General features: G+C 35.4%; 2 protein-coding genes across 7 annotated transcripts in view; one reads left to right on the top strand and one right to left on the bottom strand.

Moving 5' to 3' along the window:
- Nucleotides 1-8,712: 8,712 nt before the first annotated feature.
- Nucleotides 8,713-12,236, bottom strand: LOC126809860 (uncharacterized). 4 transcript variants are annotated; one of them, XM_050534686.2, is made up of 7 exons: nt 11,545-12,236; nt 11,201-11,405; nt 10,776-11,073; nt 10,383-10,568; nt 9,969-10,247; nt 9,656-9,835; nt 8,713-9,528 (listed from the first exon to the last, which is right to left on the bottom strand). In XM_050534686.2, exons 1-7 carry the CDS (start codon nt 11,645-11,647, stop codon nt 9,214-9,216), a joined length of 1,566 nt encoding a protein of 521 aa, XP_050390643.1. In that variant the 5' UTR covers nt 11,648-12,236; the 3' UTR covers nt 8,713-9,213. The 4 variants fall into 4 exon arrangements, with proteins under 4 accessions (XP_050390643.1, XP_055955207.1, XP_050390644.1 ...); XM_056099232.1 differs by lacking the exon at nt 10,383-10,568; XM_050534687.2 differs by lacking the exon at nt 11,545-12,236 and having other exon boundaries at nt 11,201-11,489.
- Nucleotides 12,237-19,105: 6,869 nt separating this feature from the next.
- The window catches only part of LOC126809858 (calcium-responsive transcription factor), a 38,085-nt gene continuing 29,927 nt past the window's right edge, over nt 19,106-27,263 (top strand). The window contains exons 1-2 of one of the 3 annotated variants that reach the window (XM_050534681.1): nt 19,106-19,148; nt 26,417-26,621. In XM_050534681.1, the coding sequence (XP_050390638.1) occupies nt 26,432-26,621 (190 nt within the window). In that variant the 5' untranslated portion in view covers nt 19,106-19,148; nt 26,417-26,431. Of the gene's footprint in view, nt 19,149-19,187; nt 19,552-26,416; nt 26,622-27,263 lie in introns of those variants that run through there. The other 2 variants (XM_050534682.1, XM_050534680.1) reach the window with 2 other exon arrangements.

Raw genomic sequence — 27,263 nt, forward strand, 5'->3', positions numbered from 1 at the left:
TATTATGTAGGAAACTATAGTAGGCTAATTTTTAAAATGGTTTAAGTACAGTATACATATAAATTTTACAGAAAACTATAGAAGGCTCATGCATTATCTTTTTCTCCACAAAATCTATAGCAATTTTTCCCCCTTAGTTTTCTACAGCATGTCATAGAAAACTATAGGAATATACTACTGACTTGAGACAATAAGTTAGTTCTATAGAAAACTATAGTTTTTACCACCAAATCTATAGGAATCACAGCTGACACGAGAATTCATAGTTAGTTCTGTAACAAACTTCAATTTTCAGCACAAAGGCTATAGAAACTGAAGGATTACTCAACTGACTCGAGGATACAAGTTAGTTCTATAGAAAACTATAGCAGCACCAATGAATCTGTAGGTTTATTTTTTTCCCAATAGTTTCTTACAGTATTCTATAGAATTCTATAGGAAAATACACTTGGAAAATATTCATCTACCAATCCTACACAAAACTATAGTTAGAATTAGAGTTAGAATTTCGTAAAAATCGGACCGAAACTGATAGACAAAATAGCCGCCCCTCGTTCGCAAATAGTGTCAAAATATTGTGTAACAGGGATGTGGTCCCTCTGGAGGTCACAATTTTCATCTGATTTTGATGAAACTTGAAATGCATATTTATAACCCAAATATCTTGGTTCTTGTTGATTTTCGTACATATCGAATCGTAACTTCCTGAATTCGTAAATTCCGGGAACGAACGAACGATTCTAAATAAAACTTGCAATGACCGTACATTAATATATGAACATCTGATCTTCATTAACATAATATAATATTGGTTCTTAATAATTACGCATTTAGAATAGGCTAACTCCTAACATTGTCCGATGAGAGTTACTTTCCTTTGCCAACTTCCTTTTTAAATAATAATTTATGGGATTGGTCGATAAAAATAGCACAATCATTAAGGGCAGATAACTTGAAAACGTGTCTCCCCAATAGATTTACCCAGGGTATAGTGGAGTAGAACGGAATGATTTGGTGGTAAAAACTATAGTTTTCTATAGAACTAACTTATTGTCTCAAGTCAGTAGTATATTTCTATAGTTTTCTATGCCATTCTGTAGAAAACTAAGGGGAAAAAAATTTCTATAGATTTTGTGGAGAAAAAGATAATGCATGAGCCTTCTATAGTTTTCTGTAAAATTTATATATATACTGTACTCAAGCCATTTTAACAAATAGCCTACTATAGTTTCCTACATAATATTGTAGAAACAATGTTCTATACTACAGATTTCATAAATTGGCGATGTCTTTTATTCATACTATAGTTTACAATAGAATTTAGTGATGCACTTGTGTGAATTATGTAAACTTTTCCAACATAATTTTCCTGGATCCAGTTTTCCTTAATTTATTGTGATACCAAATGACAAACCAAAATAAGCTTACCACGAAAAATAAAATATAAAGTATAAAATAGTGTATATAATATGAATGAAATAGTGATACATGTTGACACTCAAAGGAATTCCCCACCCATGCACCCTCCAAAAAATGCCAGTAAATGAAGATGTCCACAACAAAAATATCAGATAATAAATTATTCTTCAGATAAGTCAATGAAATAAAGACAAAGTTTATTTGAACACAGTCTGACTGTTAGGTGATCCTGCTAGTTAGATTTTAATGACTATAGCAGATTCTGTACTCAAATTATATAATTTGTTAAAGCCACTTATATAGGTCAACCGTGCATACCTGTCGACAAACTATAATTAACAGCCAATGTACTTTCTTGAAATCTGTTTGGCCAGTAGCTGAATTTAAAATTAAAAAATTCAGTGTAACAACTTAATATGTTAGTATTAACAAGAAACTGAAGAGAATAGTGAGTTTTTTTCACAGATTCGATTAAAGATAGAAAGATAAGTATCCATGTAATTTATTACTTTCTTAACAATAATATTAAATTACTTTAATTAGATAAGATTTATGTGATTTTGTTATTTATTTAACTTTATTACCTATTCTTTTCCCTATATTTCAGTTTTACCAAGAAAAGAACTTTTCATGCTTCCGGCTGGTGAATCATCAACATAATTCAGATCAATCCATGAGAGAAAAAATAAGCTTATCAATTTAGAAGAATCCATGAGAGAAAAATAAGCTTATCAATTTAGAAGAAATCATGGGCCAACTATATTTATTCCCAAAATAAGATTTAATAAAAAAAAAGTCTATAGAATTCTATAGTACCCATTCCTACAGAAAACTATAGTGGCCCAATTTCCAAACTACAGAATACTACAGTATTCATTCCTATACATAACTATAGAATTTCCTACAGAAAGTGCAATAAAAAAAAACTATAGAATACTATACTATTTTGCTATAGAAATTTTGCCATAAATCTGTAGGAAAAACTATAGGATGTGCGCTACAGAAACTGTAGAATATTTGGGGCCATTATTTCCTACAGGCCCCCAAAATTATGTAGAATACTATAGAATTTTATCCTATAGAAAATGGGACACGCCCCCCAAAAAACTCTAGATTTTCAATAGGACTTTTTGCTAAGGGTGTACGTTTCGATACACATACAGATATCGGATCGTTATCAAGCAAAGGGTATTTTATTGATTTATTTGATTAAAGTCGTTGTATACATATTATTGTTCAATACTATGCCAGAGGAATGACGAAACGATGCATATCTATAATTTTAATGAATCTCCACATCTTGTACAATTAATGATATAAACAAACGATGTTAATCAAAACAACGATGTAATACAAACAGTCATTTTCCCTCCGAACTCCCAACGACCTCTAGCGGACACTAAAGGAACTAAAAGCTATTAAGAGTTACCTCCAATTAACTACTTTGAATAATATATAATTACTATGACTATCACATTTCGAACATATCCCCTCCTTGATGTGTTTCCCAATAACCATCAACAAAATAACCTACAATAGAAAGTGATCTACAATACACTGACACTAGAAACTATGACAATGATCTACACTAAAGAGCATTTTGAAACTATTTACGATTTAACTACCGGTATATGAAACGAATGTCTATAATAACTAGCAATGTCTTTTTATCAAACTGTCTCTATTTCCGATAACGATACGATTTCAAAGTCTATTTAACGAGACGATTAACTATTATTCGATGTCTACACAACTAGTATACGGTGTATATGCCTCTAAATGACTCAATCTGTGAATAGGCCTTTTAAATACCGACTGACCTACTTGAATGTCAACGACTCGAACATGACCATCGCACTGCCTGGAAATGTTTTAATTGACTCTGCCTAAAGGCCACTTTCCACGAGGGCTGTGTGGGTCTATAGCTATAACTAAGTCAACGATCTCTAAGTTTTTACTAGAAACATATCCCCTTTTTACGATTATTAAGAGTGGTCAGAAATTCCCGCACACACCGTCGCCAAAACTGCTTAATAAGATCCTGAACATGTCGCGAAGACGAGGATTAAATTTCAAATAATCGACAGATTCAGGTGCTAATTACTGTCCACTACATTGTCCAAACAAAAAATGGTTAGGCGTGAGAACTGGATCATCGGGGCTATCACTAACATAGCATAATGGGCGCGAATTTAACAAGCCTTCAGCGTTTATAATTGCTGTCAATAGCTCCTCATCAGTTATCTCTGCATTTCCTAATATCGAATCTATAGCTTTCTTCGATGTCTTGATAAGCGACCCAAACACTCCACCGAAATGTGGAGCTAGTGGTGGAATAAACTTCCAGTCGATTCCTCTATTAGCTAAAGAACTACCAATTTTATCTTGATCTAAAGTAAGAAACAATTCTCGAAGTTCACGGTTGGCACTTACGAAATTAGTACTGTTATCCGACACTATACTTGGATAGGTTTGCCTCTGCGACTAACAAACCGATCGAAGGCACAAAGAAACTGCCAGTGTCTACTCCATTATATCTCTAGGTGTATAGCGCGCGACGATAAGACGGCAAATAAGCATAAATAACGCTTAGTTCGCACTTTACACGACCTTGTACTGTCAGGTACGGTCCTCCATAATCGACTCCAACTCTTGCAAGCGCTCTGAAAGGTACACCTAAACGCATTTTAGGCAATGGGGCCATAAGTTGTTCTACTGGTATTCTTAATCTCCGACTATTTAACTTCTTTAATCAATTCACGACCACGAAGAATCCAATACTCCTCTTTTAAACTAGCGAGGGTATGGGAAGTTCCACAACTATGATTTCCTAGTTCATGATAATAATTAACTATTAAGCGATAAATCTCATGTTTCTTTGGTAGAATAACTGGATTACGACAGTCAAACGATAAATGTTCAGCTTTCTGAAGTCGACCATCTGAAGTCGAGTCGAGGAATGGCTTGAGTTGCACAAGACTCGATTTACTATCAACCATATTTCCCTTTTCTATACACCTGATCTCATCAGCAAACGAGTCATGTTGAGCATATCTATACCAATAGTTTTCCGATTCTATCTGTTCATCTATCTTGAGAATACTATCTCTACGGCGATCATCAACGGATTTACAAAGATTATTAAAGAATCTAAATACCCACGAAGTAACTCTGACTAAATGAATCCCTTTCGAATATCTAACCGGGTTAAGTCGACCTAGATCTGACTTCACTGGAAAAGTAACAAATGCGGAAGACGCGTTTTGACGAATTTCCTCCGATTAGTCCGAAGCGGCATCTGGAACGATTAAATCTGTTTTCGGCCAATTACAACTGTCATCTACAGGGGCGGATTGGGGAGGACCGGCCCGGGCTTCCGTGTCGGAGCGGCTCCTTTTACTGATCGCGGAGCCCGGATGGGGGGTCCGGGGGCTCTCCTGGAAAATTTTGAAAAATAAACCCCAAATATGCGATTTGGTGGCATATCTGATTATAATCTCTGTCAAATAATATTTGTCATAAATCGATTAATTTATGCCAAAACTTTACAACCATCAACCTGTGAAATTATCATATCGTCTCATTATGCAGGATTCCTAATTCCGGCCCACACCCAGCACACCCGGCCCAGAAAGTCTATTATACCAGCCCATTCCAAACTCCAGTGATGGCTTGGCGGCCCGTTAAAGCCACCGGCCACATACAACATGATCATCATCGCTCCATGGCCGGTCCAATACCCCCCACCCCACCCATATAATGTTCAGCAGAAAAAGGTTTTTTAGACGAATTGGACAAAATTATTTTTTTCATTTTTTTACGACCGGCCCTTCGGGCGATCGCCCAATCGCCCGATGGCCCAATCCGCCCCTGGTCATCTAAAAGAAAGTCTGGATCATGCCACCACAACTTACTATTACTTAGAGCTTCAACCGATATGCCTCTGGTAGCTAAATCCGCGCTATTAATTTTCGTTGATGTGAACCTTTACTGTTCTGGAATGGAATGACTATGAATTTCTCCTATTCTATGAGCGACGAAAGGTTTGTAAATACGAGACTCGTTACGAATCCAATAAAGGACATTCTGACTATCGGACCAATACGTAGCATCTGTCGAGGGCACTGATAAAGTTTCACAAACTGTGTGAGTTAAACGTAACCCTAGGACTGCTCCTGAAAGTTCTAATTTTGGAATTGATAATGTCTTAAGCGGAGCGACACCCGTTTTAGAAGCAACTATAACTACCGAAATACTATTATTGTCATATTCACATCTTAGATAACAAACAGCGGCATAAGCTTTTTCTGACGCATCTACGAATGTAACTGACGCATCTACGAATGTATGAATCGACCGACTATTAACTACTAAAGAATATGTGACAAGGCAACGAGGTATTCGAATTAGGTCCAACTGCATAAGCTCATTAAACCATTTGTTCCAATATGATGATAAGTTGTCTGGTAACTCTGTGTACCACTCTAAACCTTGAATCCACGCAATCTGGATACCTGTTTTTGCACGAATAGTAAATGGAACTAAAAAGCTCAAAGGATCGAATAGAATACTTTTCTGGGAACCCATCTTTAACAGTACTGTAATCTGATGTCTCACTTCTATGGCTTTTGGTATTGACGAAACACTATCTAATAAATCATCCACATACATCGAGTTGAGGATTGATTCTGAAGCTAAAGGGAAGGCTTCTTGATTTACAGTGGCATGATGACGAATAAGTGCTTGAGACAGAAACGGGGACGAAGTATTTCCGAATACTAAACGTTGGTACTCGAATATCTTTACAGGTGCGTTTTCGTCCAAATTTCTCCATAAAAATCTGTGATACTTTCCAGGGGCGGATCCAGGAATTTTTGCAGGAGGGGGTTTGCCAGGTTCCTGAGACAATGTATCCCCCCCCTCCCGCATGGTCTCTATCGTCATTTTGGCGTATATAAATACACATTGAGCTTTTTAAACAGAGAAATTCAAAACCTCGTTTGACGTCAATTTTTATTATGAATTAATACAATGACATTGTGATTCAATTTCATGGATGCAAAGCATTAATTTTGATATCACATAATGTCTATATCATTATCTCGTGCTTTGAGTGCCCATCCTGTCCCACATCTCACGATAAAGGATAAAGCTCACGGCCAAGAATTTTTTTATGTAGCTGAGCGGGGGGGGGGGGGGGTCGACCCCTCTTGATCCGCCCCTGCTTTCTGTCATCTTGGTCTATCTGTATTTGTAAGAATTTCTCGGTGATATCTGCAGCTATTGCTATCTGGTTACTACGGAATCTAATTAATATATCCAGTGCCGGACTGGGCCCACCTGTCCACCTGTCCGTGACAGGTGGGCCTAAGCTCATTAAAAAAAGGTGGGCCTAAGCCTATAAAGAAAAAAGAAAAACAGAAAAAGAAAAAAAGAAAAGAGAGGGGGGGGGGAAGAAAAGAAAGAAAGAAGGAGAGTACAGGACAGGAGAAGGAAAAGATAAGAAAAAAATGACTGACAAACAACACAAAAAAAGAAGTGTACTACAAGGAAAGAACTTTATGAGTTTGACCTCATTATACCGAGAACCGTGTAATTCATCTTTTAACCTCTACTTAGTTCAGGAAATCAAAAATTTGCCTTCTTCTGCTTTGGTCTGAAATGCTTGGAAAATGGGTTTGAGGTTGTCAATTTTCAAAATTTTCCATAGGGGGAGACACCCCCCTCCCGACCCCGTTTGCCGCGCTTGTGACGCGCTGAAGGCGCGTACTTGTGTGGGCCGTGGTCAATGACCTGACAGGTGGGCCTTCGGCCCACCAGTCCGGAACAAATATATCTAAAAGTTCTCGCTGTAACTTTGGGTCTGAATGAATACAATCATTTAAAGATTTACCTTCATATCGAGCGGCTGCGTCCAGGACTATTCGAACCTTCGTTGTCTCTTTATTTAGGCGAACTACAGCGAAATGAGGAAGATACCAAAAAGTGCTATCTGAAAGCGATTTAACTTCTGCTGTGTAACCTTTAAGCAAATGATCGTTCATTATTCTTTTATACTCTTCTGCGATTAGAGGACGTGTCTTTTAAGATCTCTCTAAGGTTTTTAATCTGGATTCTGGTAACTCGTAATTATCTTCAAGAATAGGCTTATTTTTCTTCCATGGAATTTTAACTCGATAACGATTATCAACCAGTTTCATCGATTTATCTACACGATCGAGTATCTCTTGTTCTACCGGTGTGGCTTGTTTACTACTGACGACTATTGTAAAAGTGTGGTTTTCGGTGGGTTTTTTAATCTGAATATAAGAGAGATCCAATATTGTCGTTTCAAAGTAATTTATTAAGTGAAGATAATCATTATTCAAATTCAAACATTAATAACAATATAACGTAAATACTATGTAAAGGATGGTGTAGCTTATAATAATATATATACATAGGGTGGTGTAGCATATAATAACAATAATAATATATGTATAATTTCAATGTAATACAATAGAGCTAACTCGCTTGTGAAGAGGTACAAGTTACTGATGTAGAATTTCTTAAATGTACGATCCTTATTAAATGTAACTAATAAATATAACTATTAAATCTTTATTAAATATAACTATTAAATCTTTATTAAATATAACTATTAAATCTTTAGTAAATATAACTATTAAATCTTTATTCTCTATTTAGCAACAAGTATTAATCGAAAATAACATATACCGTACTTTTTAGTCACTAATTATTTCCACTAATCTAAATAACACATTTCTTTAATAAACAAGTAATCTATCGAATATATAGTACTTTTCCGTCTATTAAAAATATATATTGTAAAATATTCGCTAGAAGTTAAACAAGTAGTAAATCATGTAAATCCTTACTTTTCCGTTTAATTTAGCGCGAACCATTTCTAATTATTTTAGACATTAATTATCTGTTATTGAAACATATTTAAACAAACAAGTATTTCGTCGACAAACGTACTTTTCCGTTTTAATAAATATATATATTGTAAAATATTCTCAAGTAATTAAACAAGTAATGAATCATATCAATTCTTACTTTTCCGTTTATTAATTAATATTTTACGTAGATGTAGAAATATCTATTAATGTAATACTCGATTCTACTAATCGTATTGATCCGATATAAAAGGATATAATTCTAAGTCAAAGGTTAGAATAAAATATATATAAAGTTTAAACAATTAAAATATACATAGAGGCTTACCTGAATATAAGAGAGATCCAATATTGTCGTTTCAAAGTAATTTATTAAGTGAAGATAATGGTGAAAGTTTAGCTAGATATATTTGATTCCCTGACAACTCATCCCAAAGACAACTCATCCCAGACAACTCATCCCAATAAAAGACAACTCATCCCACTTTTAAAGACAACTCATCCCAAGTCAAAAGACAACTCATCCCAAGTCAAAAGACAATTCATCCCAACTTTTAAAACACCCGACTCATTCCAAGTTACAAATAAATACCACAAATAATCACTAATATATGAATTTATTACATCAACAATTTATTAAATTATACATTTATGTATGAATTTATTACATCGACAATTTATTAAATTATACATTTATGTATGAATTTATCACATCAACAATTTATTAAATAATACATTTATGTATGAATTTATTACATCAACAATTTATTAAATAATACATTTTATTATAACCTCAACAATATTATCAACTAATACATTTTATTAGGCCAGTCATTTAGTAATTTAGTCTGTCAGTTTGTCGTTCAGTCAGTCATTTATTACGTAAGTCTGTCCTTCAGTTCGGTCCATATATCCCCCCACATCTTTTTAGTAGCTGGTTGGTGCTTATTTCCTGACTGGTATATAAATTCCAAAGTTGAAATAACTTGCTTTGTGTAGTTCGTGATTGTTTTTTCTGGTGTCTTCTTAATTTTCCTTCTGAGACCATTTTCATTTGTGTCGGTAGCTGCGCTGCTTCTTTATACAACAACGATATCAGTAGATAAAACTGTAAATTCCCTTTTCTGGCCTTTTGGTTGATTCGATTATGCCATCCCTCGATGACTTTTCTAAAAAACTTATATACAGCATCTTTCTGGCTGTAAGCAGTCTACAAAAATATAAAAAACTAATTGTGAATAAAACATAGACTAATTGTGAGTAATACCAGACAGTTGTGAATAATATCAAATAATAATATCGTTTTCAAATACTCAATTATTTCAAAAGTAACATACCTGAAGTCCGTTTTCTTGGATCTTTCTCCAAACCGCCTGACCCCAATGGAACGCACAGTCATGTATACTTGGGTTGTCGAAAACTGACCTTAAAGCCTGCCAGATCCCTGCCTCAAAATCTGCAACAAAAGCCTGCACTGCAGGGGCTGATGGTGTCATATCCATGATGGCCTTGAATACCTGTGAAGATTAAATAAAATTGTTAAAATGTCTTTGTTTGTAGTCAGTAATATGTCTTTTTTTACCGCTGACCTAGTAATAAGTCTTTTTTTTACTGCTGACCTTAATAATATTTCTTAAAATATTTACATACCTTCTTGTAGTCTCTTTTAGACTTTCCTGACATCAGTACAAACGCCAAGGGAACTTGCTTGATACTTTCACCAGATTTTAAAAAACTATGGATTGACAATAGCTGGTAAAATGGTTTGTTTACTATTCTAAAAGTACCATCTATATACCATGTCTTAGCTTTTCCAAGAAGTTCAATTTGCTTCTCTGTGGCAAAAAGTAGGTGTCGGCCATCTTTTGTGTGTATGTCTTTCTGTAAAAACACCTCCGGAATAGCTGTTGCCAAAAACTCTTCATTGATCTAGAAAATAATGGTGTAATTATTATTATTGCTTATTATATTGAATATTTCTTATTATACTGATGTCATTATTCAGTTACTATGAAAACTGATGGTAATATTTACATAATATGTCTTTTTGTACTTATTCCGTACCTCAAAATCAAGATCTGTTGGATCAGCTGGTCTCTCTTTTTGTCGGAACCGATTACAATATCGAAGCAGGTTCGAATAAATGGGTCTGGATGCCTCTGGTTCTCTGTTATCCACATGCTCAGCTAGGATATTATCAACAATATTTTGTGCTGGCTCGAAGAGTGTCATAGGTGCCTTTACTTTCAACTAAAAATATAATATAATTTCAAAATATAATACAATGTTTAATTTCAAAATATAATACAATGTTTAATTTCAAAATATAATACAATGTTTAATTTCAAAATATAATACAATGTTTAATTTCAAAATATAATACAATGTTTAATATAATACAAAGGTGCCTATAATATGTAATGAAATTTAATATGTCAAAATATAATAAATGTTTACCTCAGCCTGGATCTTGACTGCTGTCAATATTCCTGGTTTGGCGGCGTGGGAGTGCTCTGTGTTGGCGTTGTACGTCCCGGCTCGTTCCTTTATAATAACTGGACAGAGGGTTGTTTTGTTGCGAATACTACACCGCCATTCAGTACTGCCCTTGTTCTGCCTTTTCATGGTAAAGGTGTGTCCGTCACTGGACACAAGCTTCCTTTTCCCTCGTTCGGTACCATTATCCACGACCTTGTATGTCACTATTGCTTCTGTTGTTGATAAATCGTCGCCTATGGACTCATCCGTCAATGAACTGTTCATAATAAAAATACAATAAAAACTGAATGTTAACAATATAAAAAAACTTGTATAGATTATGATATAGGATAAGGATAATACTAAAACTTGTTCTGGATGTGATAAACTATGCTTGTACTTACTTTTCCTGGATATTTTCTGGCATATCGACATCAGGGCAAACGGATAAATGGAATGTAGTCTGATCAACAGGTAAAGACAGTCTTGTACTCTCCGCCCTCGGTGAAGTAAAACTCGTGGTTTCATCAGGTGCTGAACATTCAATACATTTGAAGGCCACCATTGTCAATTCTTTAACCATCCTGCGGTACTGAGCTCTAGATATATCTGAAAGATACAATATTTTTAGTACAATAGTGTTGAGTTTTGAATTGAGAATACAATAGAGTTGAGTTTTTAATTTAGTACAATAGTGTTGAATTTAATACAATAGCTTTGAATTTAAAAAACAACATTAAAGTCTTACCAGTATTACATGTCCTATGCTGCCATCGTTCACACCCGTCACACTGAACAGCCTCCTGTCTTGGGCGAACTACTGACTCACAAACTATACAGCTATCAGACATTTTGAAAAATGATACAGAAATATTTGATTTCAGTATTTTTATACAATACCCCAGCTTTGACACTTACTCAAACCATTGTAATTAGCATTATGATATTTGTCTTTGATGTGCTTCACCAATTTAATTAGTTTGTAATAGGGGTAAATACTACAACTCAGTTTAGTTAATCGTTGTTTTGTTAATTGATTTTGTTTGAAGTGCTTCATGATGAAAGAATAAAACAAACACATCTACCAATGTGTTAAAACAACAAAGTACTAAAACAGTAATACAAACAGTAATCATCAATTTATTACAACAACAATATCAATTTGAATAAAACAAAGAGTAATCACCAATTTGATTAAAACAACAATATCAATTTGATTAAGATAACAAATTCTGATTGGTTATGGTCTGAGTGGTCTTCAAAGATAGCAATTGTATTGAAACAAATATCACTTATAAGTTATATTTGTTGGGATGAGTTGTCTTCTAACCCATGGTTTAAAGTTGGGATGAGTTGTCTTTTATAGTGGGATGAGTTGTCTTCTAACTTGGGATGAGTTGTCTTCTAACTTGGGATGAGTTGTCTTATATTGGGATGAGTTGTCTTGAGATGAATTGTCTTTGGGATGAGTTGTCTGGATACCATATATTTATATCTTCCAAAAATCCCGGCAAATATTAGAGATGCCACGTGTTGGATTAATCTCATTTTTTGATTGGTGGAAGACCATTTACGGAAGACGCCCATTACTCGATACGAAATCTGATTGGCCGGATCTAGACTCGCTTGACTTAATATGTCAGGTAACGACTACGCGAGTAATAGCGTCAGTGTAATCCTAGGTATTGTTTTTAAAGTTAAAGCTGTCACCATTAATCTTACTTAATTACTTTAAAATAAACAACCAATAAAGGACCCTCTATTCAAGTTCTTCTATATCAGTATACAATTATATAATATGCTTAAGATCTATTGACACCAAATCAGCGTCAAGGTTGATTTATGCAATATAGACTCGACGTCTTTAATAAACATTTTTAAAATGCATAAGAATAAAATATCTAAAATAAAATATATTGCATATTTTGTCAATGTACACTGTTACACTATACCCATAGACTCTACATCCCACATCTAAAGAAGTAATGTGTTAGTGTCAACTTCCAGACTGCTCATTATATTAAATGTCCTAGCATAATGTATAATGCCTATACGATTGTGGATCTAATGCTCCTAAACAAGTCCAACCGAGTAGCGTAAGACGTGACAAATCATACATGGATTTCTATTTTTTGAATACAAACGATCCAGAACGACCGGTGTTAATATATATTATATTTTGGTTTTGACGTGAATGACGATCTATTAAAACCTTCTACTTCTTCTTGTGCTTCTGTTCTAACTTTAACTTATGCCGACAGCCATCTATCAAGCGAAACAATATTTTCATCTTTTTTCTCAGCAACGATCCAACGCTTGAAATGTGTCACTTGAATTGTAGATAGGTTTGATTTGACGATACAATAAAACATTGAATTAGTCTCGAACTCTTCGTTTCTGCCGTTATCTTGAAGACTGATGATGGCTAATTCTGATATTTATCAGCGAACTCTTCTATACTTTTTAAATTGGGACTAACCGGTTTCATTTGACGGATTGTATCTAGGCTAAATGCATAAGAATACCTCGACGCTCACCTCCGAATTTATCTTCAAGGCGTTTCTTGATTGCTTCATAGCCTACCTCTGACCCTGGAAAACCCTCAATAGTTTTAAGTGCATAGCCTTCTAAACATTGAAGAAGTTGTAACATTTTATATGCTGGACTGCATGTTGTTATATCTATACATTCAAAAAACGCATCATTAAAAATCTGATAAAGTTTCTTATCACCCGAGAATTTAGGCACGTTGTTGTTGTTGTTTATTACAGATTTAATGTCCAATACAATGAATATGATATTATGGACAGGTTGATTTAATTAAATTATTTACAATTGAAAATTGTTAAAAACACAAATTTAAAAAAAAAAATTACTCAATAAATGCGATGATACATGTCCTTATCAATCTGCTGAGAATTATTAAACTTTGGTGCGCTAGTATAACAAATTGTTGACTATTCGATGACGCTCGATCTTTTGGCGAATTCTTATCATGGGGTACGGGGTCAGGTTCTGGTGAAGAAATATTTTGAATCGGAGTGCTAGCTTCACTGTTATTGACACGATTTGGTCCTGTATCACTTGACAAATCGGCCCCGTTTGTCGCGACGCAGGAGCGCCATCACGTAGTGATCTCTAAAACTATTATGGCCACTTCCGCCTTCATTTCTATCGGGTTTGGAGCTCAAAGTACGGCAATAAACTCGTTCTAACTTGACTGAATGAAAAATCTAACATACCTTTCGACTTTGTGGAATAACAATCTATAATTCTACTGATCTTTTTTTTGAAAATCTTATCGGATTCCTGAGAACAGATGTAGGCCTATTTTCTTCATGATCACCATCAAAACATTGAAGAATCCATTATGTCGTAAATTTTATGTTAATTAGATTGCCATTACTTAGATTTTCCTTTTTCTCACTGTTTTATTGTCGATTTGGGATGATACGAATATTTAGTATATATTAAAGACGTCTCTATTCATTTGACGTTTAAACCTATATAATGTACATGAATTTTAGGTACTATTTTTTTTTTGCGGATGAATACAGCTGTTCTGTAATGCTTAATATTGATCTGTAACATTAAGAGTTAAGTGGATTTATCTCCCTTTCATGATTAATAATAATGTTCTCATGAGCCGTTTTTTTTTCGGCATGAAGCCTTAGTGCATAAGGTACTTATATGTGTATCTCCCCTGTTGGGAGCTATGTATACTATTATATTTTCTTACTTGACTGTCATTTGGGTTTTCTCTCTTTGTTTGCTCTGTACCATGTCCCCTGTGGACCCTTGATTTGAAATAAAGCTATTATTATTATTATTGTATTCTGTTGTAGACTGTGGAAATTTTGGATCCATGTACGTGTGTCGACGCTTTAAACCTTCTAACTGTTTAATTCCATTTTTTTCATTGAAGATTCTTATATTACAAATCTTTCCTTACACTAGAAACGTAATCACTGGGTGGCATAATCGGAGTTATCTCTCTTGAACCAGCAATAGGCCTACCCGAACTCAGTACTTTCGACAATACATTCCTGGTTCTTTCAACAACTTTGATAACCGAGGGGTCATTCTGAACAAAGTCTAATTCTGCATCATATTTATTTTCGTCAATGTCACAGAGAATTAATAAAAGATCTATAACGTATTCTTGAGATGACAAAACCTGTCCTAGAAGTAGAACGAATACGACGGCTAGATTCAATTTCTGACTCGACCTCAGAACATAATAATACAGTCCAGGCCCGTAGCCAGCTTCCTAGGTTCGGAGGGGCAGTGGAGTTTTTAGGGGGGGGGGGGCACAGTCTATAATAGGTATTTTAGAGCTATGGTCGGCAATTTTTATTTGGGGGGGGGGGGGAAACATTTTTTCGAGGGGGGGGCATTGCCCCCCCCCCCCCTCTGGCTACGGGCCTGATACTGTCAAATTAATTCTGGCCTTTGTTAATTGTGTTTTCAACTTATGTTTCTTCTTCAATAATTCTTCTAATCTATTATCGCTATTATTACTAGTATCTTTACTTGTGTTAACTGTCGCTTGGGGCAAGTTGGGGCGAGCGCGACTGGTTTCGCGCCATTATAATATATTATCACGAGTGTCTGTATATCTGACATTTTCTATGCTGACGTTCGATGACGATTTTCGATGTTACTTACGATTAACTAACCTCTCTCTGCTACCAGAAATATGTTTGATACTATGCCAGAGGAATGACGAAACTATGTATATCTATAATTTTAAACATGCATTATGCAAAAGCTAAATCTGCCTATTGCAGGTCTTTCTTTAGGCCTGAAATGTTATTAATTAGACATTAATTAACCGATCCAGACCATAATCAACTCTAGATGGCATCGCTAGCCTGTGATGTTTAGTGGATTATGGGCCGATTTACTGCATAACTTTCCTTCACGATTTAACGATTAAATGGATAATCGAGACTATGCTGTTTATCGTACTTACTTTAGTAATGATGATCAAGGCTAGTCGGAAATTTCAACTGTTTAGTTCTCGGTTCATAGTGGATCAATTTGAATGAAATTTTCAGCAAATTGCCATTACACTATCTAGTTTTTAACTATTTTAGTCAGAACTACCAACTCGTTATCGAATCTCCCATAATGTATCTTTAATGAATCTTCACATCTTGTACAATTAATGATATAAACAAACGATGTCAATCAAAACAACGATGTAAGGCAAACAGTCATTTCCCCCCGAACTCTCCACGACCTCTAGCGCAGGGTGACCAGTGACAATTTTCCCATAACATAAGATCTGAGTTAAAATAACACTATTTTTTACCTATAAAAACACTAAATTCATAAAAACAATACCCCCCTTCGGAAAACTCCTCGTTTTTGTTACTCAAAAAAATATTCAAAGATAATTATGGGTTTTTTTCTTGATTATATAATAAACTTTTGTGTAATGTAAAAGGTAGGTAACATGCACTATGCTACATGTTTGTGATACAATGGCGATTTTCTTGAAATAGTAGGCCTAAACCCCGCCGTTAGTCAAAGTCTATCGCCTATCCTACTAAAAAACAATTTAGCTAAGTAGATCTAGATAAGAAATTGCTTAGTCGACAATAAATTAATAACCATCGAAACAAACAAATATAATATAGACCTAAAATCATTGTATTTCTACCTAATAATTTTCATATTATAGTAAGGTAAAAAAAAAAAAGAAACAGCCTACCTTCCAATTATATTTAAGAAAGCCTGCGTCGTATCTTATAGACATACCGTAATCAATAATCACAATTATCTATAAGAACAAAAAAGCACAAAAACCTTACCAAGTCTCAAGTAGATTGCCAGATCCAAAATAAATTTATCAGAAAGAGATGGGTCTATTTAAGAAGAATAAAATTAAAAATAGCCAAACATAAATGATTTATTAGACTTGATTTTTTTTTAAAAAATCGAAATAATTGATTAAAAAAACTTTCCAATATAAAAACACTAGATTTGTAGGTTTTTTTCAAAAACATTCACTAGAACACTAGATTTGGACAAAAACACTAGAACTGGTGTTAAAACACTAGCGCTGGCCACACTGCTCTAGCGGACACTAAAGGAACTAAAAGCTTAAAGAGTTACCTCCAATTAACTACTTTGAATAATATATATTAATTATTGACTATATCTCATTTCCAACAATTATAATACAATTCAGTACTTTGAAATGAACAAAATTTAAATTAGTCAAGAGTCTTCCTGCAGAAACCGGAAAACAATAATAAATGATTTCCACCGCTAGTTTCTGAGAATTACCCATTCTGAACATCTGAGACACGCTGCGGAGAAGTATCTCAGACACAGTCACTAGCCATGATATTCATATCACGTGATCGACACATCACAGGTCATGACATTGGCGTCAATGGGTCATGAGGTCAATTACATTGTAAACAATAGGTTTATCTTCAGTATTGTGTCCGTTGCACCCATAAAGACTATATAATTCGTACAGTCCCAACATGTTCTCTCTTCTTCCAATGATTTTTTCACAAAAATAACATCTACAACTCATAGAATTGACGTTGTCTTCAATGACAGCGTCTGCGAGGGTTGTTCATAGAGGCCGCCATATTGCACTATTTTGTGCGTCGGTCGGGTCTATTTCAGATATACACAATCAATTCTGTTGATGTTTTTAGCGTTGGGATTGACTAATAGTTAACGTGTTTCAGTTCTAAAACAAATATTTTAAACTTTAACGCAAATTTAGAAAATAGCCAAATTCTGGCTGGGATTACTGAGCAAAATGGCCATTCACTGTATACGTGCGAAAAAAAAGCTAGCCACCAATTAATTTTTGTACGTTAGTTACGTACGAGAATTACCGACACGTCAGTTTGTTGAAATTTAAACCCACTTTTAAGACCTACGGCGATATTATAAAGGCCAATATCATTTGAAAACGCTTAAATGGTGATGAAAATATCTTTGCTAATTTATATTTATCACCCAATAATACATTCTACAGTAGATATCGCTTGTGTGATATATTTCATAATCCTTAGGAGATATCGCTTTACATGAATTTGATTGGTCAGTTGAAAAGGAACTACTTTTTTTATTTTCAAAGAACAGTTTATTTCTTATTAAAAGTTACTTTTTTTATATTAAAAATGAACTATTGTTATTCAATTGACCTTGATTGAAACACTGGGTCAATATAAAGGACTTTCAATGGTTGAATTGCTGTCAAAAAATGATGTATCACTACGTCGTAATGTTCAGTAAAAGTGAAATCTACAGCAAAGAATTATATTCATCTATTTTTGCATGTAAGAAGGGATTGGGTGATAAATAAAATCTCCTACTCGTCTTTTTTGATATCAAAAAATATCAACACTCGTTGATAAAGTAAAAAAAAACAAACTCGGGCAGAGCCTCGTTTTTTGTTACTTTATCAACTTGTGTTGATATCTCCATATATTCACCACAACAATATATTATATATCGAAGATATAGGGAGAGAGAGAGAAATGGGGTTTAACGTCCACTCGACACAAACTATATATAGATCATTTCCGGACTAACACATGGTTCAATTTTATTTCAATAATTCGTTTGCGCGTAGGGGTCTTTAGCAGTGGGAGGAAATCGGAGGACCCGGAGAAAACCCACGAGGTTGGACTGGCGACCCTACTCCTTGTCACGTACAACCGGGAAATCAAAACCCCGCCAATTTGACTCAATGACAGACCGTATGATACGTGCTAACCATTCGGCCATCATTTACATGTAAATGATGTTTATTGTCACAGATTCACAGTATTATGTATGTGTACTATATATAGTCCCTAACGTTCTTGCAAAATTAATAAATAAAATAACTATATAGAAATAATTAAGTCCCTATAGGTTACTCAATTTTTACTCATGTTTGATATTATAAGTTTTTTCTGACCATCAGACTTATGCAAAATCTTCTCCCAAAAGTCCAGGAAATGGCATTTCAAGGATACTGGATTCAAAAATTTCTCCGGAGGACCATGCCCCCCCCCCCCCTATCCTCCTAGAAAACTCGCACCTGTGGACCTGCGGTGCTCGGCTCGTGGCTGCATCAGTCAGTCTTATTTCTGCTAAACACCCCCCTCCTCCCCTCGCCTCACAAAACAACAAAATCGATATATACGCTATTGATGTTAGGATGTTAGCTATATAATTCAAGCGAGTTCTCTCCCAAAGAAGATTCCATTGATTTTCTCATCATACTGTGAATCGAATTATGATTCCCTTTCACGCATGCGTAGTAACTACTGACTTTTTGCCTCATTTTGGACGCCATATTGAAGACGAGGTTTGGGCGATTTCGAGGTTTGTGACTCGTTTTCGGTATAAAGTACCTGCCCTAGAACGTCCGGGTGTTGTTATCAAATAAATATTTTGGAAATACATCTATCTAATACGTCTGTCAACCCCCTTGAGTAACAAGATACATATAGATTTGGTCAAAATGTGTCGGATACGTAGTGCTGCTAATGTATTCGCATTTATTGGGTCACGAAAGGGCTGTCATCCATCTGAGCCAAATCGCTTACTACTTACTTCTAACTACACGGTCTTGTTAATCAGTTTTCGTAGCTTGGTTGACAGATGACCGGAAATTGCCAGGTTTATAGCTAGATGTAATGAATTAGGGCTAATAGTAGGCCTACTGCCAAACCTGAAATGGTATGAATATGAATAACAATACTTACTCTTGGGGTCTTAGGTTAAGGTAGGCAAAAAAAAAGGAAGGGGTTACACATCCGTAAAATAAAATGCACTGACTGTTGTTAGAATGAAAGACAATAATTTCTACTGTCTGTTCCAGGCGACACTATACGACTCGAAAATTGCTCACTATTTCTTAAATTTTTAATTAAAATGGTCAAAACTTCACGACCTACCTTGAATTGTCACCCCATTACTTTCTTCGTCGAACCTTAACGCCTATAAGTTTGATAAAATCCTTTATTCTCTTGTAAATTTTTCATTTTTTCGACACAAATCAATTTCTCAGAACATAAAGATTACCACTGCGCTTGCGTAAGTTGGGTCACTCGTATATCAGGTAGGGGTATAAGGTATTCCACAAATCAGATGCATCCGGTTAATAAAATTTGTGCGGGAGGATTCGCCGGTTTGTTTTGCGGCAGTGCGACAGCGAGGGGTGTGTGTGTGTGTTTAGGTTTATTTGGTTACCTGTATTTTAACATTCCTTAGAGATATTCATAGTATTGCATGTCTCCTAAAATATTCCCTACAGAACACTTATTTTCAGCATTAGATGGCCTGGTAACCTGTCTGATAAAGTGTAAATTTGTACAATATCTTATAATTTTATGGACTTAAATAGTTTTGATTAACAGTATCTATTATTATTTATATTCGCGTTCCACAGGCACACAAGATTTGTTTCAGATATTTGCGTAGAATAGATAGAAAAAACGAATCGTAGAAAATATAATTCCTTGAATAACGGATAATCCTTTCATCACATGCATTTGCAAGTGCACGATGATGTGTGTATATAAGAAGGTGGATACTGGGTAAGTGATTATTGTTATTTACAATTTCAAGATGAAGATTACGCGAGATGTGAGCCAATGTATTAATCGTTTATTTACTTATTTTGAGAAACAGAGTAACCTGAATTATAGACGGTATAAAAGTCCCAAAAAAGAGATTGCTTACGCATTGAATATACCCTTAAAATCTGTGTAAGGGGCTTTGAAAAATGACATCTACAACGCAGGAAAATAATAAAAAATAGCAGGGTTAACAAATGTTCAACAAAATTAGATAATTTTGACCTGATGACAATAAGAGGGACCATCCATAAACTACACGACAATGGCTAGTATGTAAGTGGAGTTCATTTAAATATGTTTCATCATTGCTATTTGACTTTTACACATATGCCATGTTCTGCATTACATAACCTTGATTTAATGATTATATACTGAGCGCCATGGAAAACGCATCACTTAGTTTTTCGTATAACACAATGATCCTGTAAACATATCTTATTTATTTTGCTTCTTATTGTGAACAAAATTCAAATGGGAACACATCAATAACAACACATTTGTACACTTATGGATGTTTAATCTTTAATCAACGGTACAAAGTCAAAGGGGTCAAAACCAAAAGTACGACACAGATGTCAGTAGCGCGTGTGTCCTCCACGGGCTCTTACGCACGCTGTGCAGCGACGTCGCATGGAATTTACCAATGTTTGAAAGAAGGCCTGGGCCAAATTGTTCCATTCTTGGACAAGAGCAGCTTCTAAAGCAGCAATGGTGTGCATCTGTGGTCTCCGATACAGACGGCGTCCAATCTCATCCCAGACATGTTCTATCGGTGCCATGTCCGGAGACATGGCTGGCCAGTCCAAGACAATGATGTTGTTAGCAGCCAGGTAGTCCATACTAAAATGGGCGGTATGCGGACGTGCATTATCCTGTTGGAAGTGCTGAAGTTGTGGGTTCGCTCGAAACATCGGAACAACAATTGGTTGCAAGACATCATCAATGTGAAGCCTCCCCACACCATTACACTTCCCCCACCCCATCGATTCGTTATGAAGATGCAGCAGTCTGCAAGACGTTCCCCAAGACGTCTCCACACACGTTGACGGCCATCAGATAAAGATGAAAGCGACTCTCAGTCTCATCACTGAAGAGCACACTTTGTCAGTCTACTCTTGAGCCCATATTTTAGCCACTGACGGTGATGATCCCTGAGGATAGCTCCAACATAAGGTCGTCGTGCACAGAGTCCTACTTCTCTTAGACGACGTCTTACGGTGTTGGCACTTACTGGTTCTTGTCGTCCAATGACTGCTGCACCTGTTTGAGTCGCTGGGTGGAATCTGTCACGCAGATGAGTGACCCGGTTGTAGCGGTCTTGAGCCTGGGTTGTAACGCGATGTGGACCAGGACGTTGACGGTCACGTGTTGATCCAGTAACTCGAACACATTCCACCAACCTTACAATAGTGGACTGATGACAATTGAAGTGTCTGGCAATAGCACGTGTAGACATGCCAGCCCTGGACATTCCCATGGCTTCATTTCGTTGATTTTCAGTATGTCTCGGCATCTCTAGCTCGATTCCTTCACACGTCCAACAACAAATTACGACAGATTGACGTTTCACAGTTCATGTACCGTACTGCACATTAAGTTGAAAACATGCTTTTAAAGGGCTCACACACAATGCTGCACGTAAATATTGGGTTTTTGTGTGCATCTCGAGCAATTTTTTTTTGTGCACACGGGCCGATATTTTTTGCGTTTGGGAGCATTGTGTGAAACAATAGTTCATAGTATAAGTATTGCATAATATTATACCTACAAAACCACCTAGTAATAAAATATTTGGGAAAAAAATTGATGTGTTTTCCATGGCGCTCAGTATATATATAACATATAACGACGTTACGCACGTCCCACCAGTGAGTGGATTGAAATTTGTTTGCAGCTTTGATAACATGAGATATTGTACTTGCATGCAGAATTATTAAGAATGGTGACCTTACATCGTCCTCCGCAACAATGCAATTCCCACCAGGTGTCACTAGTAAAAACTCAGTTCCACGTGACCTTATTGATGGTAAGAGAACCGTATCGGTATTAAATTCTATATTAACGACAAAAACTAACGTTTGTCAACACACGAGTTCATAATGAATGTACAGGAAAACTGTGCTATAAGGTCAACAATGAGGTCACGTGGGACCGCCGCGTCTATAAATTATGTCCCTTTCTCTCTAGCGAGGACGCCCATAGAGATAATTCAAGGTAAAAGCTTAACACTAAAATTTGGACGGCAGTCAAGTTGACGGCATTGAAAGATAATAAATCTGTTCTTATCTGTAATGTTAAAAAGGGTTAAAACATTCATTTATGAAAGCTTTTACTACACCTTATAACATTTTAAAGTGTCTCCACATTAAATCAAAAATACTTTAATTTTAGCACAAGAAAAGACCTATGTCGCCCGAAGTAACACCAATTTTAAAATCAAAGACGTTAAGCGTCTGTTCCTGGAGGCCAAGGCTAGTGTGACAATTGGAGACTGGGCTAAGGCATGTCAATTTGTCTGCGATATCACCTCGGTGGAAGCGGACGTAAAATACAACTAACTAAGAAGAAGGCATGTCAACGTCATAGACAAGGTGGAGGATCAGTTTTGGGAAGCTGGAAGATTGAATGAGGAAGTACCATCAGTCGTGATTTCGTTCCGGAGTGACAGCGAGTATGAGTGTGAGAGGAAAGGATTTGGGCGACAATTTCAGTGGAGAGTGTGATAGTGAAAATGTTGCTGAGAATATTGATGGCGGTGGTGTTGCGAATGAAGATTCGAGTGATGATGATATAAACGTGTGTAGCGTATGTGATTGTGAGAACCCACCGGGAAGTGAATCGGATGCGATTGTGGATTGGGTGGGCTGTGATTTGTGTGAAAGGCGGATGCATGTGAAAGTACTGGGAAAGAGATTGATAAGCGCAAGTGTGGTGAATTGTGTAGATTTTTTGCACAAATTGTACGATAGATAGCGTGAATGTAGGCCAGACAACTTCTGTAAAATATATTGTATATAGTCGGGGCATTTTCTGTGAATTTGTGTAAATAAATGATTTGTATAAAATAGTTTATTTTCAGTTTTCTTGTTTGAAAGGTAGACTTGCAGAAATTGAATTAAGTTCAAGATGAATCAAAAAGAATAAATTAAATCTTCTTTGAGCGGCATTTAGCAATTGACATACGTAAAACAAAAAACATAATATGGAACACAATTACTATTTTATTTAAAGCGACGTTTCGTTGAGGGTTCTCAACGTTTTTTTGGGTTTTTTTGAGAACCCTCAACAAAACGTCACTTTAAATTAAATAGTAATTGTGTTCCATATTATGTTTTTTGTAATAAATTAAATGTATAACAAAAAAACACCCGTGGTCTGAATACAAAACACAATTACGTGCCCTTGATCTATCAGTTGACCTTGTGTAGCTACAATGCCGTTCCGTTTTCTGTCATATTATCACTTGCTTAGGGGCATTTCACAAAATAAAAAAAAAACTAAATCAAACAAGAAATAGAGTAGGCTATCTATAAAAATATCTTAGGAGCGCCCCCTTTTCAATTGGATTAAAACTTTTCAAAAAAAAAAAAAAAAGAAAACTCTATCAATATATTGCCAATTATGGTGGTCCACCAAGGTATATATCTTTCTAAAAAGTGCTACAAGACCACGATTTAGCAGTCTGAAAATAGTATTAAAAGTCGTACAAAGCCGAATAAAATCGACAATTATATATCTTATTATTCCATAGCCAGATAGACAATTCGTTTGAATTGTCATTTAACCTACTTCCAAATTTCCATGATGTGTCGCTACAATATTGAATCAAACTTTGTATGTAGTTTATATCAATTTCCAAAAGCCACTGGAGTGGGGCGGCCAATTTAATATCTAAGGCAGTGGAGTAAACAAATGTGGTCTGAAACCAAATAGCAAATTTATATTACCTCCCGTAAATAGCTCATTAAAGCAAATTATATTCTACTGAGCCGAAACAACTATGTAAACATGCAAGTAGGACGAAATGACCCCAAGTCAAATCCACACCCCTGTTCGATTTGGTTTATTCCAAATAACTAGGTCAAGCATGGGCTTTCTTCATTACCGCAAAATAAACAACGATTTTTCAAGAGAGAAAGGTTATATTATATAGCTTGGTCTGAAATTAGTTAACGTGCGGTAGAAAGTAAAGGGGTGACAATTTCAGGTATGTCGTTACGTTTTAACCATTTTAATTAAAAATTGAAGAAATAGCAAGCAATTTTCGAGTCGTAGTGTCGCCTGGAACAGACAGTAATAAGAATCATATATAAATTAAATATTGTGAGGTTGGTATGTCAAAGAACAAAGTGTTTCAAAGTCCTGTTGCAGGGAGGTGGGCATCATGACAATGTACCGAAGAATTAAAGAGAGGAGGATTATGTGGGCACCTCTATTGTCTTGTTTTTCTGGCAATCGAAAAGCCATGCAAATTGACAAATAAAAACAAGGGTCGATCTTGAACTCTTCTTACTGGTTTATATAGGCCTACTAGTGCTGGTTATTGCCACTGCAGTCACGATACATATTGCAATTAGTGCTCAAAGAAATAAGACTGTTTTATATCACAATATTGATGTGTATCAAAATAAGGACCAAAACAATTTGAAAGTGTTTGTGTACCTTGTAAGAGTGACAGGTTGGTTACTGAAGCGCCAAAAAAACCCTCCATAAACAAGAATCACGATATATATCGATTCATCGTCTCACGATTCAGTACACGTTTTGTGAGACTTAGAAGGTGAATCGTGATACATCAATTCAACGATATATCGTGGAGCACTATATACAACTATTGTAAAGCCAATAAGTAATAAACGTTAGTGGGATTAGAAAGAGCTAAAGAAAAAAGCACTGGAGAATTGTCATGCCTATAAACCGGAAAATTTCAAAATATTACTTACAGTCGATATTGTAATTGACATTGCATTGTTTACAAATAAGCACACTGATTGACAATTTATATACGCCCACATTGAAATGTGGACGTATATTGCCGTCGCCCCCGTCCGTCCGTCCATCCATCGTCCACAATTTCTTGTGAACGCTCTAACGCCAAAAGTTATCATCCAATTGTTTTAAAATTGATATATGTTGTTTACATTAGTGAGATGAAGAAGCCTATTTAATTTCAATAATTTATGTTTATTATGTCTAGAGTTATGGCCCTTGTTTCACTTTATTGAACCTTGTGAACGCTCTAACGCCAAAAGTTATCATCCGATCTTTCTGAAATTTATATGCATTATTTAGATTACTGAAACGAAGAAGCCTATTGAATGTCAGCAATTTCCGTTTATTACGTCTAGAGTTATGGCCCTTGTTTCACTTTATTGATCCTTGTGAACGCTCTAACGTCAAAAGTTATCATCCGATCTTTCTGAAATTTATTTGCATTATTTAGATTACTGAAATGAAGAAGCCTATTGAATTTTAGCAATTTCCGTTTATTATGTCTAGAGTTATGGCCCTTGTTTCACTTTATTGATCCTTGTGAACGCTCTAACGCCAAAAGTTATCACCCGATCTTTGTGAAATTTATATGCATGATTTAAATTAGTGAAACGAAAAAGCCTATTGAATTTCAGCCCTTGTTTCATTTTGTTAAACCTTGTTAATGCTCGATTGATGAAAGTTATCATCCGATATGTATGAAATTTATATGCATTATTTAAATTAGTAAAATGAAAAAGCCTGTCAAATTTCAACAATTTCTGTAGATTATTTCCAGAGTTGAGACCCTTGTTTCAGTTTGTAAAACCTTGTAAACCCTCAAAACGACAAAATTTATAATCTGATTTGTATGGAACTGTCTTGTAAAGACCCCCAATTACCTACAAAGGAATAAATATTCGACAACCCTTGTCGACCGCTCAGATGATTTAGCTGCTGTGGGCGTATGTTTTGTTGCCTGGCAACCTATCTTTATAAAAAGACACCAAAAATGTGTAGCACCATTATTTTTTTCAGATATTCTAGAAAAGAATGACCAAAGATGACGAAAATACTGTTAGTTCATCAGACATGGTTATGGTTGGCATACCAGTTACCTATGTCACATCTTCGACGCAAGGGACACAACTTTTTGCAAATCCAACTGTTAAATCAGAATTGTTAGAAAACAATACATCTGACCTAGTCAATCCAGGAACAGTACTGACAACATTGAATTCAAGTAAATATATTAATTGGTTGAATATCTATCTGTAATATAAAACCTCTTTTACCAAAGATTGAATGCTTCTATACTTAATCCAGGGCTCAAAATTCACGAAGCCATCGCGGCCATTGCTGTCGTAACCATGGGAATGGCTGTCGATAGGTTTAAAATAGGCCGCCAAAATTGCGGTCGTAAATTTCGGAGAAAAATCAATAAAAAATACGACAGCCATTGGCCGTAGAAATACCTCAAATTGCCGTCGATAGCACTCATATTGGAAGCCAAATTCATATTGTGTGAGATGCGTTTTTTTCGTAAAAATTGGCTAGCTCAATACCTCCCATGATAATTGTCTTTTAAAGCATGACTGTTCGTGTTCTGTTTCTACGAGTAACGTTACTAAAAATAGAACAAATTATCAAATCAGAAATTGTATGATTGGTAACCCAACATAGAGATCTCTTGAGACGCGAGAAATTACGAGATGGAAACGTGCAAATTTTGACAAGTACGAATGTCAGAGAAAAGATTCTATTTTGATGGCATTTTCTAGGGTTTATGATTATATTTTGAATGAGGGATATGTTTTCAAATAAAGAAATACACAAGCTAAAAATATTTAGAAATGTCTGCAAATATTTCGATTGGAATATAGTG

The sequence above is a fragment of the Patella vulgata genome, chromosome 2 (assembly GCF_932274485.2).
Source record: "Patella vulgata chromosome 2, xgPatVulg1.2, whole genome shotgun sequence".
Classification (NCBI taxonomy): Eukaryota; Metazoa; Mollusca; class Gastropoda; family Patellidae; genus Patella; species Patella vulgata.